Consider the following 16,386-nt stretch of genomic DNA (forward strand, 5'->3'; position numbering starts at 1 on the left):
GGTCTCTTCGCGAGATATACGTAGGAGGGAGCGATATACTGCTTGACTCCTCGGTGAAGGTATGTTCTCGAAACCAACAAAAGCCCGTACCGAGCTACAGAGCGTCTCTCCTGCAGAGTCTTCCACTGGAGTTTATCTGTCATCTCCATAACGCTTTCGCGATTACTAAATGATCCTGTAACGAAGCGCGCTGCACTCCGTTGGATCTTCTCTGTCTCTTCTGTCAACCCTATCTGGTACAGATCCCACACCGGTGAGCAGTATTCAAGCAGTGGGCGAACAAGTGTACTGTAACCTACTTCCTTTGTTTTCGGATTGCAATTCCTTAGGATTCTTCCAATGAATCTCAGTCTGGCATCTGCTTTACCGACGATCAACTTTATATGATCATTCCATTTTAAATCACTCCTAATGCCTACTCCCAGATAATTTATGGAATTAACTGCTTCCAGCTGCTGACCTGCTATAATGTAGCTAAATGATAGAGGATCTCTTTCATTCTATGTAGTCGCAGCACATTACACTTGTCTACATTGAGATTCAATTGCCATTCCCTGCACCATGCGTCAATTCGTTGCAGGTCCTCCCGCATTTCAGTACAATTTTCCATTGTTACAACCTCTCGATATACTACAGCATCATCCGCAAAAAGCCTCAGTGAACTTCCGATGTTATCCACAAGGTCATTTATGTATAAAGTGAATAGCAACGGTCCTAAGACACTCACTCCGGCACAGCTGAAATCTCTCTTACTTCGGAAGACTTCTCTGCATTGAGAATGACATGCTGCGTTCTGTTAACTAGGAACTCTTCAATCGAATCACACAATTGGTCATAGTCCATATGCTCTTACTTTGTTCATTAAACGACTCCGAACTGTATCGAACGCCTTGCGGAAGTCAAGAAACACGACATCTACCAGGGAACCCGTGTCTATGGTCCTGTGTCTCGTGGACCAATAGCGCGAGCTGGGTTTCACACGATCGTCTTTTTCGAAACCCATGCTGATTTCTACAGAGTAGGTTGTCCACTTAGTAATGTTATGTCTAAGGAAATAAAAGGGGCTATCAAACGTTTCCTTGCATAGATCATACAGTCCACAATCGTATGCCAGTCAAGCAAAATCGCCGTGAAGATTGAGCCAAACATCCCACCGAGGAACCAGGGTGAAGATACCCATCTGCTAAATCGCCGTGTCCTGCTGCCTACTGCACATCATCGTCCGACATGAATCGGCGATCCTGCAAGGCTTTTTTAAGACACCGAAGGCGTGGGGTGTTCAGGACTATAGGGAGAGTGTCTCCCACTTGAAGCTGACCTCCCATATCGCCACCAGGACGGAACTCGGCACACCATTCCACAAAGATACTTTCCGACAGGCGTGTTGCTCCATACGCATTCTTCATTCTCCGGTGGATGTTTATCGTTATATTTCATTCAGCGGCCAAGAAAAGAGTAACAGCACGTTGGTCCTATTTGGACGCTTTTGGTAATGACGTCGCCATAGTTACAGTATCCGCATTTACCATACGTATGTCGGGAAAACAAGAATGGCACACTACTCCATACCCTTACTTACACATGGTGTCCCATGTATCTCGACAACCCTAAATAACTGTTTGTCCAGATTCAGATTACAAAATGTTTCAAGCAAATGTTCTTTAGCCGTCAGGGGCACATCAATCAACATGATTGCCTTCGTTGTAACTTTATTTTCTACAAAGATATGAACAGCGGTGTGACTTCTTTAGTGGCACCCTGCATTTTTTTATTCGGTAATTCATTTCCTCTCCAAAAGGCCTATTCAAAACTGTATCACAGTGTACCATTCACTGAAACAGAACGTTATTAATTACGTAATACAACACTGACATTGGCGCTCCCAGCGCTTAGTGCAGGTACTCGGAGTAATGGAACACATCCAAGTGTTTGACGTTGAAAATGGTTCAAGTGGCTCTAAGCAGTATGGGACTTAACATCTGAGGTCATCAGTCCCCTACAACTTAGAACTACTTAAACCTAACTAACCTAAGGATATCACACACATCCATGCCCGCGGCAGGATTCGAACCTGCGACCGTAGCAGCAGCGCGGTTCCGGACTGAAGCGCCTAGAACCGCTCGGCCACAGCGGCCGGTGCTGACGTTGACAGAGGACAAATGTAAACGTAAGTAGAATGCACACCCGTCATTCTGTCAACCATAGCCAGCTGAAGAGTTGTGTGAGTAGAATGTGCACCAACGAAGAGAAGGTAGAAATGCTACTCATCTATGGGGGCCGGTCGGAGTGGCCGTGCGGTTCTAGGCGCTACAGTCTGGAACCGAGCGACCGCTACGGTTGCAGGTTCGAATTCTGCCTCGGCCATGGATGTGTGTGCTGTCCTTAGGTTAGTTAGGTTTAATTAGTTCTAAATTCTAGGTGACTGATGACCTCAGAAGTTAAATCGCATAGTGCTCAGAGCCATTTGAACCATTTTGCACCATCTATGGGGAATGTAAGTTAGCAGTAATTGCAGTACTGTTTTCGTTTGTACAGGTACATTTAGTACAGTAGTTTAGTCCTTTTAAATACTGTTGTGTAGAGTAGGCATACAGTAAAGGCTGTTCTTCCTACAAGCTGTATCGACATAACGTTTCTTTTATTGTGGTTGTTGTTGTTGAAGGTAGGCGAAATGCTATGCAGGCAGCGGAACTTCACAGAGAGCGATATCATGACAAGAACTCACCTACCCGACGGATGTTTTCTCGTCTTGTTGCGACGCTTCAGGAAACGGGAAGTTTCAACCCACGAAACGCAATCGTCGTAGAACTCGCACAGACGAAGCTGCCGAAGTTACTGTACTCGCTTCCGTTGCGCGCTACAGCTTGAACACGAGATTGGCTTTCCTAAGACCAGTGTTCGTACACGTCACCGGTTCCATCCTTACCATGTACACCTACATCAAGGACTGCACGGGAATGATTTCCAGAATCGTATTCAGTTCTGTCAGTGGGCACAGCTGCAAATCCTCTCCAATGTTCTATTTACCGATGAATGTTCCTTCTAAAAGGACGGGTAAATACAAGGAACATGAATTATTGGTCCAGCGACAACCCACGATGGCTTAGCCAGGTGAAACATCGGCGTCAATGAAGAGTTAACGTCTGGTGTGGGATGCTTGGTACTACAATTATTGGCCCTTATTTCATCAATGGTAGTCTAAACGGCACAGCGTATGCCAACTTCCTCAGACGAATTTTTCCTCCTCTTCTGAGATGAAGTGTCGCTAAGGACCAGAATGCTTACGCGGTATCGAAATGATGGATGTCTAGGCATAATGCCTTACGTGCACCTCGTGCTCTGAACCGAAGGTATCCTGCCAGATGGATTGGTCGAGGAGGAACAGTTACTTGGCCTGCTAGGTCTCCTGATCTAAATCCTCTGGAATTTTGTCTTTGGGACGCATTAAAGACGTTGTCTACCGCGATATTCCAACAATTCCAGAGGACATGCAGAAACGTATCGTGCTTGTTTGTAATTTTCTTCAGCAGGCAGCACTGGAAGCAGTAAATAATTCTTTCATTCAACGAGTGCACCAGTGTATCGGTGTCCAAGGTCACCACTTTGAGCACCTTTGAATGTTCTACTCCTGGACAATGGCACAGGAGAGTGAAAGTCAATTTTGTATATTTTTACTTGGTTTTCATTTGCTTTTGACAACTGCAGCAAGTGGACGAGTTTGTGATCCCGGGCTCAAAATCGGTGTTGGTTATGTAATTAATAACGTTGTGTTTCAGTGAATAGTACACTGTGATACATTTTTAATAGGTCTTCAGGAGAGGAAATGAATTGCCGAATAAAAAATACGGGATGCCCTTCAAAAAAGTAATACCGCTGTTCATATCTTTGTAAAAAACGAAGCTGCAACGAAGGCAATCACGCTGATTGGTGTTCCCCTGACGGCTAAAGAACATTTGCTTGAAATATTTTGTAATTTGCATCTGGACAAACAGTTATATATGGTGGTCAATATAAATGGGACACCCTGTATACCAGGATAGGAGTCGCGGAACGTGGCATGTGCACTACAGCAACGACCTCAAACGGAAACTTTAGAATCGCCCCTTGTAAAAAAAATCGGTACTGATTGTAATGCTTAGCATAAAAATTTTATTTTCTTCAATCTCAGTGCACAGAATGGCGACTAAATCGCTCGTAACAAACTATTCATGTTTTGCTATGCCAATTCCGGAAGATCTATACAATATTTCGTCTGGAGAGACTGGAGATATCATTTTTTCTAAAACATCGTAGTATTAAATTTTTTTTTATTTAACTGAGACGTTACAGAGTGTTCCGTTGACAACAGGATCATTAGATTCGGAAAGCAAGTAATAGAGCGAGCCCTTTTCAAAGGAGCCAGTACGTCATTTGCGTTAAGCGATTTAGGAAAATCACGGGAAACCTCAGTCCGCATATTCGAACGGGGATTTCCCACAATTCAAGTCCGTGCCTTACACAAATGTTCCACAACGTTTGAAACTGCACCAGAGGTCTCTTGGGGCCAAGTCAGATAATTAATTTCCAGAGTGTTGGTGCTCGGTTGTTGCGAGTGCACGTTGAGATAACTGGTTGCGGTAGCAATTTGAGGGACGCTGCGGCCGAGTGAAATGAGGAAGCGGTTCGGTGCAGCCCACCGCCGGATTCGATCCGCCCGCTGCACGCCTTCCTCGTCTCGACCGGACCGGACCGGGGGGCGGAACGGTCTGGCGGCTGCGGTCTTAGCAGATGGGCGGCCTTAGCAGAACATCAGCGTGTTACACCTGAAGGGGCAGTGACGACGGAAATCGTGCGAGCGACGACTTTTGCTAAATGATAAAGTCTTAACTATTGTGTGGGTCGTGATGTTAGAAGCAGGTGTGATTTATTTGAATGGAATGATGATGTTGTTGTTGTTGTGGTTTTCAGTCCTGAGACTGGTTTGATGCAGCTCTCCATGCTACTCTATCCTGTGCAAGCTTCTTCATCTCCCAGTACTTACTGCAACCTACATCTTTCTGAATCTGCTTAGTGTATTCATCTCCTAGTCTCCCTCCTCGATTTTTACCCTCCACGCTGCCCTCCAATGCTAAATTTGTGATCCCTTGATGCCTCAGAACATGTCCTACCAACCGATCCCTTCTTCTTGTCAAGTTGTGCCACAAACTCCTCTTCTCCCCTATTCTATTCAATACCGCCTCATTAGTTCCGTGATCTACCCATCTAATCTTCAGCATTCTTCTGTAGCACCACATTTCGAAAGCTTCTATTCTCTTCTTGTCCAAACTATTTATCGTCCATGTTTCACTTCCATACATGGCTACACTCCATACAAATACTTTCAGAAACGACTTCCTGACACTTAAATCTATACAAATTCCTCTTCTTCAGAAACGCTTTCCTTGCCATCGCCAGTCAACATTTTATATCCTCTCTACTTCGACCATCATCAGTTATTTTGCTCCTCAAATAGCAAAACTCCTGTACTACTTTAAGTGTTTCATTTCGTAATCTAATACCCTCAGCATCACCTGACTTAATTCGACTACATTCCATTATCCTCGTTTTGCTTTTGTTGATGTTCATCTTATATCCTCCTTTCAAGACACTGTCCATTCCGTTCAACTGCTCTTCCAAGTCCTTTGCTGTCTCCGATAGAATTACAATGTCATCGGCGAACCTCAAAGTTTTTATTTCTTCTCCATGGATTTTAATACCTACTCCGAATTTTTCTTTATTTCCCTTACTGCTTGCTCAATATACAGATTGAATAACATAGGGGAGAGGCTACAACCCTGTCTCACTCCTTTCCCAACCACTGCTTCCCTTTCACGCCCCTCGACTCTTATAACTGCCATCTGGTTTCTGTAGAATTTGTAAATAGCCTTTCGCTCCCTGTATTTTATCCCTGCCACCTTTAGAATTTAAAGAGAGTATTCCAGTGAACATTGTCAAAAGCTTTCTCTAAGTCTACAAATGCTAGAGATGTAGGTTTGCCTTTCCTTAATCTTTCTTCTAAGTTCAGGCGTAAGGTCAGTATTGCCTCACGTGTTCCAACATTTCTACGGAATCCAAAGTGATCTTCCCCGAGGTCGGCTTCTACCAGTTTTTGCATTCGTCTGTAAAGAATTCGCGTTAGTATTTTGCAGCTGTGACTTATTAAACTGATAGTTCGGTAATTTTCACATCTGTCAACACCTGCTTTCTTTAGGATTGGAATTATTATATTCTTCTTGAAGTCTGGGGGTATTTCGCCTGTCTCATACATCTTGCTCACCAGAAGATAGAGTTTTGTCATGACTGGCTCTCCCAAGGCCGTCAGTAGTTCTAATGGAATGTTGTTTACTCCCGGGGCCTTGTTTCTACTCAGGTCTTTCAGTGCTCTGTCAGACTCTTCACGCAGTATTGTATCTCCCATTTCATCTTCATCTACATCCTCTCCCATTTCCATGATATTGTCCTCAAGTACATGGCCCTTGTATAGACCCTCTATATACTCCTTCCACCTTTCTGCTTTCCCTTCTTTGCTTAGAACTGGGTGTACATCTGAGCTCTTGATATTCATACAAGTGGTTCTCTTTTCTCCAAAGGTCTCTTTAATTTTCCTGTTGGCAGTATCTTATCTTACCCTTAGTGAGACAAGACTCTACATCCTTACATTTGTGCTCTAGCCGTCCGTGCTTAGCCATTTTGCACTTCCTGCCGATATCATTTTTGAGACGTTTGTATTCCTTTTTGCCTGCTTCATATACTGCATTTTTATATTTTCTCCTGTCATCAATTAAATTCAATATTTCTTCTGTTACCCAAGGATTTCTACTAGCCCTCGTCTTTTTACCTATTTGATCCTCTGCTGCCTTCACTACTTCATCCTATAGAGCTACCCATTCTTCTTCTACTGTATTTGTTTCCCCCATTCCTGTCAATTGTTCCCTTATGCCCTCCCTCAAACTCTCTGCAACCTCTGGTTTAGTCAGTTTATCGAGGTCCAGTCTCCTTAAATTCGCACCTTTTTGCAGTTTCTTCAGTTTTAATCTACAGTTCATAACCAATAGATTGTGGTCAGAGTCCACATCTGGCCCTGGAAATGTCTTACAATTTAAAACATGGTTCCTAAATCTCTGTCTTACCATTATATAATCTATCTGATACCTTTTAGTATCTCCAGGATTCTTCCATGTATACAACCGTCTTTCATGATTCTTGAACCAAGTGTTAGCTGTGATTAATTTATGCTCCGTGCAAAATTCTACCAGACGGCTTCCTCTTTCATTTCTTACCCCCAATCCATATTCACCTATTACGTTTCCTTCTCTCCCCTTTCATGTCCTTGTGGCCTTGAGCCATCTTCATTATTATTATTTTTTTTCCCGGTGGCGCGATGTTAGCACACAGGACTCGCATTCGGGAGGACGACGGTTCAAACCCTCGTCCGGCCATCTTGATTTAGGTTTTCCGTGATTTCTCTAGTCGCTTCAAGCAAATGCCGGGATGGTTCCTTTGAAAGGGCACGGCTGATTTCCTTCCCCATCCTTCCTTAATCCGATGGGACCGACGTCCTCGCTGTTTGGTCCCATCCCCAAAACCAGCCAACCAATCGTTATTTTTTAAATTATTTATCTGTTATTGGTTTACTTCCAAGTATTGCTACGTAAGTGGAGACATAAAAGAACTCGATAAACATAAGGTGTTTAATGGGTTTTGAAACAGACATATGTTAATCATGAACGTTTTTGTTTTGGGATAATAAATCATGCTACAGTGAAAAGGAGACTACCGCGTGATGATGATCAGTAATCTCATCTCTCTAGAGGGCGGGTCAGTTACCTATGCTGTCGTCTCTTCATCACCCCCGAGTATGCGGACAGTTGGGGAAAAAAAGAGAAAAAGGAAATTTAGGGCGATCGTGGTAACATGCTGATAAAGAGAGGCGATCTCATTTACGAAAACCTCCAAGAAGTGAAACTTTAGTCTGTTCGACTCAGGTTGAAGTACGCAGAATAAGATGTGGGTTTTATAAAAGCTCGCATTTTCTTTTTGCCAACATACGAAAGCCCAAAGCATGGGCCAGCATGCCTACATAAGTTTCTATTAATAAATCAACAAATAAAATAAAATTAGTACTTGACAAGGCTACATGAGGAGGTATAAAACATGGAGAGTGATAGACAAACCAATTAAAAGAAGAAACAATTTTCATTTCATTACCACTACACTGTCAAAGATGTTACTTACTGCATGTTACGCTTCTGTCTAGAAGTGTTACTTCTCTTCCAGTGTTGTTTGCAAACTTTGTAACTTCTTTGGTGACAATACTCAGTAAATGTCTGAAGATGGCCTTGTAAGCCGAAAACCGGTTAACACAGTAAAAGTAATATTGTGGAACAAATAGGAATTTGGCGTGTACGCCTATCCCAGCTTTCCCCTACTTCATCCAACGACCTTTGGTTGCCGTTCTGTACTCTTACGTGCACCAGCCGCAACCCTGGAAATTATGTGTAGTATATCCTCCGATCCGTGCACTTTTTTTTTTTTAAACGGACCACTTTGTTGTCTGTCTGTCTCCTCGGCTGAAAATGAAGCTTCTACACCAATGTAATGGAAAGATACGGCCTTTTACGTCACATATTTGGATATTCGGAAATCCACTGGTCAAGCCCTGTACGATATTGTCAACCGAGACTCGTGAATTTGGCTGGAAGCAAGGTTTCAAGTAAAGAAAAAAATCCGAAAATTATGAATTTGTAATTATAACACATGAGAAATGTATGTTTTTCTGTCATTTGTGTCACATACTAAAGTCTATGGTCCCTCGGTAGTGTACGAAATTTAAGTAATTGAAGTTTATCACATTGCGAAAATGGAGAAGCGATCTACATTTAACTTAAAAACTTATAATTGTCAAGTTCGCAATTAATATTTATTATTGACGACCTGCTTCGACACTTGAAACTGTCATCGTCTGAACTACAAAAGATGTTTGGTTATAAATCCATTTTGAGTTTATTTATAATTCCATGTCGTCATTATGGCGGGATGTATACAGCACATCATACATTGGTTTGTCGAAGTTAAAACCGTACACAGATAAGAAGCACCTTGTGAAAATGGGCACGTTCACACACGCAGCACTCCAGTAACAAGCGACAATGGAGTGCTACTTGTGTGAACGTGCCCATTTTCACAAGGTGCTTTTTTATCTGTGCAGAATGACCTGATTTTGTAGGTAATAATCACGAAATATAGAACGAGACGGCAAGAAAATGTGTGTTGTTTGAGTGGGCGTTGCCTAGAGTTTCAGGAAATCGCGATTAGATGTCAGTCAATGCGTCTTCTCAGTTTGCAGTCAGACAGAAGTAAGATGGCCTCCATTCTACAGAACGTGTTTTGTATGCTGCAGTTTGCAAAGAGTGAGTCAGTTATTTCGATACAGCGTGCTTTTCGTCGACGTTTTGGCACTTATCCGCGTCCCCTGAAAAACATTCGTCGTTCCTATCGCCAAGTTCAAGAGACAGGATGCTTGTTTGCAAGCAAGGTTCAAATGGTTCAAATGGCTCTGAGTACTATGGGACTTAACATCTGTGGTCATCAGTCTCCTAGAACTTAGAACTACTTAAACCTAACTAACCTAAAGACAACACACACATCCATGCCCTAGGCAGGATTCGAACCTGCGACCGTAGCAGTCGCGCGGTTCCGGACTGAGCGCCTAGAACCGCTAGACCACCGCGGCCGTAGAACCGCTAGACCACCGCGGCCGGCTTGCAAGCAAGCGTTATAGATCAGATCGACCTCGCACTTCTCATGACATGATGGAAAGAATTCGGCAGACGTTTGAGTGGAGTCCACGAGTCTACTCGCCGCGCAAGCAGAGAATTGGCAGTGCATCTTACGACTGTCTAGTGACTGTTAAGACGTCGTTTGGTCTATAAATCATATAGACCACATTAGTGCATGCTCTTCGGGTTAGTGATAAAAGAAAAATGCTCTGCTAGAGGACCTGGAAGACTATACATTTTTACCACGGTTAATTTTCAGTAATGAAGCAATATGTTACGACAGCGGTAAAGTAAACTGACAAAACGTGCGCGTATGTGGAGACCAGGAGCCTCGTGATATTGTTGAGCACAAAGAGACTCACCTAAAGTGAACGCTTTTTTTGAGGCAGTTCTCGTGAAGAAGTATACTGCCCCTTCTTCTTTGAGGAAAACACTTCTTCTTTGAGGAAAGCACAGTGACTGAAATCAACTATCTTCAAATGCTGCAGAATTGGCTTTTCCCACAACGTCAGGAGGATTGCAGTGAGTGTAATTTCCAACAGGATGGAGCTTCACCACACCGGCACAACAATGTACGTCAGTTTCTCAGTGCCACTGTGCCTCAGCGCTGGATAGGGCGCTCGGTACCCTGAGACACTGACCCGCAGTCTCGGCCACCAAGATCGCGAGACATGACCCCATGCGACTTTTTTTTGTGTGTGTGTGGAGATATGGAAGGGAAAGTGTGTTCATTTACCTCGTAACATAGAAGAAGTGAAGAGCAGAACAACAACCGCCATAATATCTTCTGTAAAGGTAGATACATTGTGTAATGTGTATGATTATAGCTGTCGTCTAGACGTTGTTCGTGCTGCTACTGGTGGACAAACAGAACATTTGTAATAGCATAGCTAAAACTTTAAGATCTTGTGAGTGTTTTGCAATGTGTCCCATGTTTAGAGTATGTTTTTATCAATAAATATGTTGTTTTGAAATCAGGTCATTCTTTTCAAAGCACCCTATGCATGGTTTTACTATTGACAAACTTGTGTGAATGTGCTGTATCTCCTCCTCCATAATGACAACATGGTATGATAAGCACATAATGGAACATGATTTACAACCAAAATTTTTTGAAGATCATAAGATGACAATTTCAGTAATAATAATAAATATTAATCAATGAGATCTCGGCCGTAAATTTCTTTCAATAATTTAAGCCTGTACTTCAATCTAATGAAAAGATGCGGCCATTCATCTCATATGTCATAATACATTGAGGAGCCAAAGATGGTTCAAATGGCTCTGAGCACTATGGGACTTAACATCTCAGGTCATCAGTCCCCTAGAACTTCGAAGTATTTAAACCTAACTAACCTAAGGACATCACACACAGCCATGCCCGAGGCAGGATTCGAACCTGCGACCGTAGCGGTCGCGCGGTTCCAGACTGAAGCGGGGGCCAAAGAAACTGGCAGACCTGCCTAATATCGTGTATGACCCCTGCGAGCACGCAGAAGTACCAGAAGACGTGGCATGGACTCGACTAATTTCTGAAGTAGTGCTGGAGGGAAATGATACAATGAATCTTGCAGGACTGTCCATAAATCTGTAAGAGTACGAGGGGGTGGAGATCTCTTCTGAACAGCACGGCGCAAGGCATCCCAGATATGCTCAATAATGTTCACGCCTGAGGAGCTTGGTGGCCAGCGGAAGGGTTTAAACTCAGAAGAGTTTTCCTGGAGCCACTCTGTAGGAATTCTGGACATGTGGGGAGTCGTGCTGGAATTGCCCAAGTCCGTCGGATTGCACAATGGGTATCGGTGGACGCAGGTGATCAGACAGGATGTTTACGTACGCGTCACCTGTCATACCTAGACGTAGCAGGGGTCCGTATTACTCCACCTGCCCACGCCCCACACCATTATAGACCCTCCACCAGCTTGAACAGTACCCTGCTGACATGCAGAGTCTGTGGATTCATGAGGTTGTCTCCATACCCGTACACGCCCATCCGCTCGATACAATTTGAAACGAGTCTCGTCGGACCAGGCACCATGTTTCCAGTGATCAACAGTCCAATGTTGGTGCTGACGGGCCCAGGTGAGGCATAAAGGTTTGTGTCGTGGAGTCATCAAGGGTACCCGAGTGGACCTTCGTCTCCGAAAGCCCATATCGATGATGTTTCGTTGAATTGTTCGCACACTGACACTTGTTGACGGCCCAACATCGCAATCTGCAGCAATTTGTGGAAGGGTTGCACTTCTGTCACGTTGAACAATTCTCATCGGTCGTCGTTGGTACCGTTCTTGCAGGATCTTTTCCCGGCCTCAGCGATGTCGGAGATTAGATGTTTTACCCGATTTCTGATATACAGGGCACACTCGTGAGATGGTCGTACGGGAAAATCCCCACTTCATCGCTACCTCGGAGATGCTGTGTCCCATCGCTCATACGCCGTCTATAACACCACGGTCACACTCACTTAAATCTTGATAATCTGCCATTGTAGCAGCAATAACCGATCTGACAACTGCGCCAGACACTTTTGTCATATATAGGCGTTGCCGATCGCAGCACCGTATTCTGCCCGTTTAATATCTCTGTATTGGAATAGGCATCCCTATACCAGTTTCTTTGGCGCGCCAGGGTATGTTGCCAGTATTGATAACGGCCAAAAATCGTCGAAAACTCCTCAGACGTAATTAAATTTTATGGAAGTGTCTTTCGTCTCTGCAACTAATTGAAGTTAGTTTGTTTATTGCCATACGCGTTTCGCTTCTTTTATTTGTGAAGCATTTGCAGTGGCGATTTCCAATGTTGTTATCCCATGTGTGTGGCCCTGTAGATGTGATCATCAGTCTCCGTCATCCAGTTGGCCGATTTACGGCATTATCTCACCCATATTTGTTGCATCACATCACTTAAGCGGAAACCGCCGAACTCTAGTATGGAGACTAATGAACACATTTCCAGAACCACACACATGGGATAACAACACTGGCCACTGAAGATGCTTCACAGATAAAATAAGCGAAACGCATATGGCAATAAACAAACGGCTTTCAATTAGTTGCATAGACGGATATACCTCCTTGAATTTTGAAGCAACTAAGAAACGATGGAAAACGGAAAAAATTACCATAATTAAGTTCCTACGTAATCCTCGGCGCGCGAAACCGACTCGCCTTATCCGGACTTTTTTGTAAACGCTTAGCCACCTGCCATCTGCAACTCCCATTTCTATCAGTCCCTGCGTGGGACGAGAATGCGCGGTACCCTCCTCCTAAACCGCGCTGTCAGTAGGGGACTGTCAGCTGCCCGCAGAACAGCAGTGCGGAGAGTGTTGCCTATACGTGAGGCGCGCGGCGCCCCATTTGAGCGGGGTCCCCCCCCAGAAGCAGGTGCCCTCCTGCCCTCCCCTGGCGCTCTCTCTTCTGCTCCGCCACTCTGCCCGCCAGCCGGCGTCAGTCAGTCAGTCGGTCAGCGGCCGGCCGCTCAGTCGCCCGCCAGTCGCAGCCACCAGGACACCATGTCTCTGCGGGGCGCAGCCCTCCGGCTCCTGCACAAGGTACGCCGCACGCTCGACACGGATACGGCGCCGCCGACTCCACCGTCAGCCAGTGACCAGTGGCGACCGTCAGTGCTCCTCCCTCCACCCCGCACTCTCAGGTGGCTCTAGTGGTGTGCCTCGCATCGCGACTCAGTGTTCCTCGTCTCAGCTGAATTATGTTGCACTTAAACTCCCTGTTCGCTTCTCGCAACACGGCGGAACCGTCCGTGTCCCCAAATGGTTGGTCGGCGCGTCTTCCACGTGCAGCTCCCGGTTTCGATTCCCAGTGGTGTTCAGGATTTTTCCCAGTGTGACTTCTAGACCGCGATGCACTCGGCCTGTTGAAGAGATCCGAGGTATTAGTTGAAGGAAGATTTTTGGAAAGTCGGCGTTAACGCCCGTAATGAGGTTTGCTAAGCATCTACTACTTCGTACTGGTCTACTTGTGGGAAATCGCAGAGCGAGATTGCGCCGTGGTGAGACACTGGACTCGCATTGGAGAGGTCGACGGTTAAAATCCCGATCCCCCCATCCAGATTTAGTAAATGTATCTCCGTCTTGGGTTCAGGAGCGTGGGACAGCGGCTGGTCGATGAAATGTAATAATTCTGTACCAAGAGCCGTTATTTTGATATTCCTTTATTAGGAAACCAGTTTTACTGTTCCATTCACGTCATCTTCAGGCCTGTCGCGACTATCACACGTGTGAAGAGAGCACCTGCTTATGAAGTTCGGATATCTATGGAACCAGATACGATGATTGGTGCCTTGTCGTGGACATACACGAGTGGTACTTGGTATCATTCATGCGACTGGCCTGAAGATGACGTTATTGGAACGTTGAAACTGGTTGCTGATAAAACAATATCAAAATAACGGTTGTTGGTGCAGTATTATTACGTTTCATCCCTATTTAGGTTTTCCGAGATTCCCTTCCCTTTGCATACCCATTCCGAGCTTGCGCACAGTCCCTGACGAGCGCGTCTTCGACGGGGCGTTAAACCCTAATCTTCCCGTGTCCCTTTCTTTTTGTCGGGAGCTCGTATGTATGGTGAATTTCGGTGTATTATGATGCGGCTTAGGCAAGATTCATTCCTTGACCTGTTTGAAATAACTGTCAACTCTAAACTGTCATAACCACAGAAATATTTTTATCCAAATTTTAACTATAACAACAATATTTGAAGACCGCTTTCAACGGCAGAATCTGAAGAAGATGGAAAAATAGCTCGAACGTAAGATGTAAACATTCATTTAGCGTGATCATCTCCACCTAGCAAGCTTTTGAACAGTCTTTATCAGAGTGTCTTGTTCGCCTCTAATAAGCCACCTCCAGACCTTTTGTATGGTTGTCAAATCTGCATTATGTCAGTAGAAAATATTTGAAGAACGCTCATTAAAATCCGAAGCTCGTTTTACAATACAAATAATCTTTCAAAATAGTTCCGTGAATTACACACACACACACACACACACACACACACACACACACACACACACTATTAGAGAACCAGAGACAACTTTCATAAGCCTAATGTCGTTTTCCGTGAAAATTTTTCATTGACAAACTGTGGTTGCTTCATATGAATGCTAACGTAATCTGATGCCTTAGCTACGAGCGACGGGATGCAATTATCAGAAAGAAAATTGTCATCGATGTCTCATTAAAATTTTCTTTCAAGTCTCATGCAGCGATTGTGATGCGCCTTCCAATGCTGACATTTAGTTTTGAGTGGTTCCTAAGAAGCTGCCAGAAGGTACCATTTGCCAACATTTCGGCCTTACTGTGCTGAAGACGTCACAACAAGACAATCGTGGCACTGGATAAATGAATAGAAGATTATGTCTGGTTACCAATGTGTACCTCACGCTAAGATGTATCCCTCGTGTTTTCTGTACCTGCAATGTGTGACTCTAACGTGAAAGAGCTGCTCTTTCATTTAATCATTTATTCATTCATCCAATATGTTCTGCAGATTTCATCGTGAGGAAAAATATTCAAGAATGTGACGTACATCATGGTACACATCAGTACATGGAAGTAAGTTATTTATGTGAGGTATACTGTATTAACCGTAAGCTATCGATATCTGATGATCTTTATTTGTAACTAAGTAGTATATAAAGGCGCATTTTATAAAAATGTGTAGAGCAGCTATTACTTTGTTAAAGCTGCTAATTTTTCCAGTTATTTAAGCATCTGTAAATGTATTATTAATATAGTGGTTAATATTTACACGAGCAAGTCGATAAATTTGAAAAAAAAGATAATAATTACATTTATATTATGCGTGTGACATGCAGTGTTAGTCGCCATAGAGTTAGAAGTTATGTACCTCCGATTCCAACGCGGAATGACTATCCAACAACGTGTAATGGAGCTATGGACACTTAACAGCGGTGACCAAGTCTCACTGAAATTACAGTTATAAGTAAATGTTAATCTGTCGTCACTGAAGCGAGAGAAGAAGCTTTTTCAAAGTGAAAGTGGCTTGCGGTTGTTCGTTGTTATCCTTGGACAACCGAATGTTTGAGGTACTTCTTTCCTCGTGTAATGGAGATCAGTTACCGTAGACAAAACGTGACGATTGAAAAGGACGCAGTCCGTCGACACAACAGTACCGTTCGCTGGTAGCCGAAGAAGGCGTTTGAGTGATATGCAGTGGGTGCAATGTTCCCTCGGAGCACACACGACAAATCAGCCGTTGTCTCCACTTCTGATCTAGTCACTTCTTATGAATTTATTTTCGCTTTTCACGTACATCGTCCTGTGGTTTTGCAGGAAATTTTCAATGGTTCCGACTTTTGTACTGGGTTACGGACAGTGTATTAAGAACGGTATTAATGCCGAGAATGAACACCATTAGTGGTTTACACATTAAAACTTGAAACGATCCTTTGAAGTATAGTACGAAGTAAATATGTGGATACATTATGTATATAAATTAGACATAATTTCAGTGATGCTGTCCACAGCTCTTACATATTTATCGACTGCTGATACCGGTACCCAAAAGGTCTGTCTGAAATATTTTATTTGCGACCAGTTTCAATCTTA

At 43.9% G+C, this 16,386-nt stretch overlaps 1 protein-coding gene across 2 annotated transcripts in view; it reads left to right on the plus strand.

The window, feature by feature from the left end:
* LOC126428129 (all trans-polyprenyl-diphosphate synthase PDSS1) overlaps positions 1–16,386 on the plus strand; it is an 804,750-nt gene that overhangs the window by 376,355 nt on the left and 412,009 nt on the right. Inside the window, exon 1 of one of the 2 annotated variants that reach the window (XM_050090032.1) lies at positions 13,272–13,347. The exons of the other annotated variant lie outside the window; for it this stretch is intronic. Coding sequence (XP_049945989.1) covers positions 13,309–13,347 — 39 coding nt within the window. The 5' untranslated portion in view covers positions 13,272–13,308. Of the gene's footprint in view, positions 1–13,271; positions 13,348–16,386 lie in introns of those variants that run through there. 2 annotated transcript variants of the gene reach the window in all.

Source organism: Schistocerca serialis, chromosome 12, assembly GCF_023864345.2.
Source record: "Schistocerca serialis cubense isolate TAMUIC-IGC-003099 chromosome 12, iqSchSeri2.2, whole genome shotgun sequence".
In the NCBI taxonomy this organism is placed as follows: domain Eukaryota; kingdom Metazoa; phylum Arthropoda; class Insecta; order Orthoptera; family Acrididae; genus Schistocerca; species Schistocerca serialis.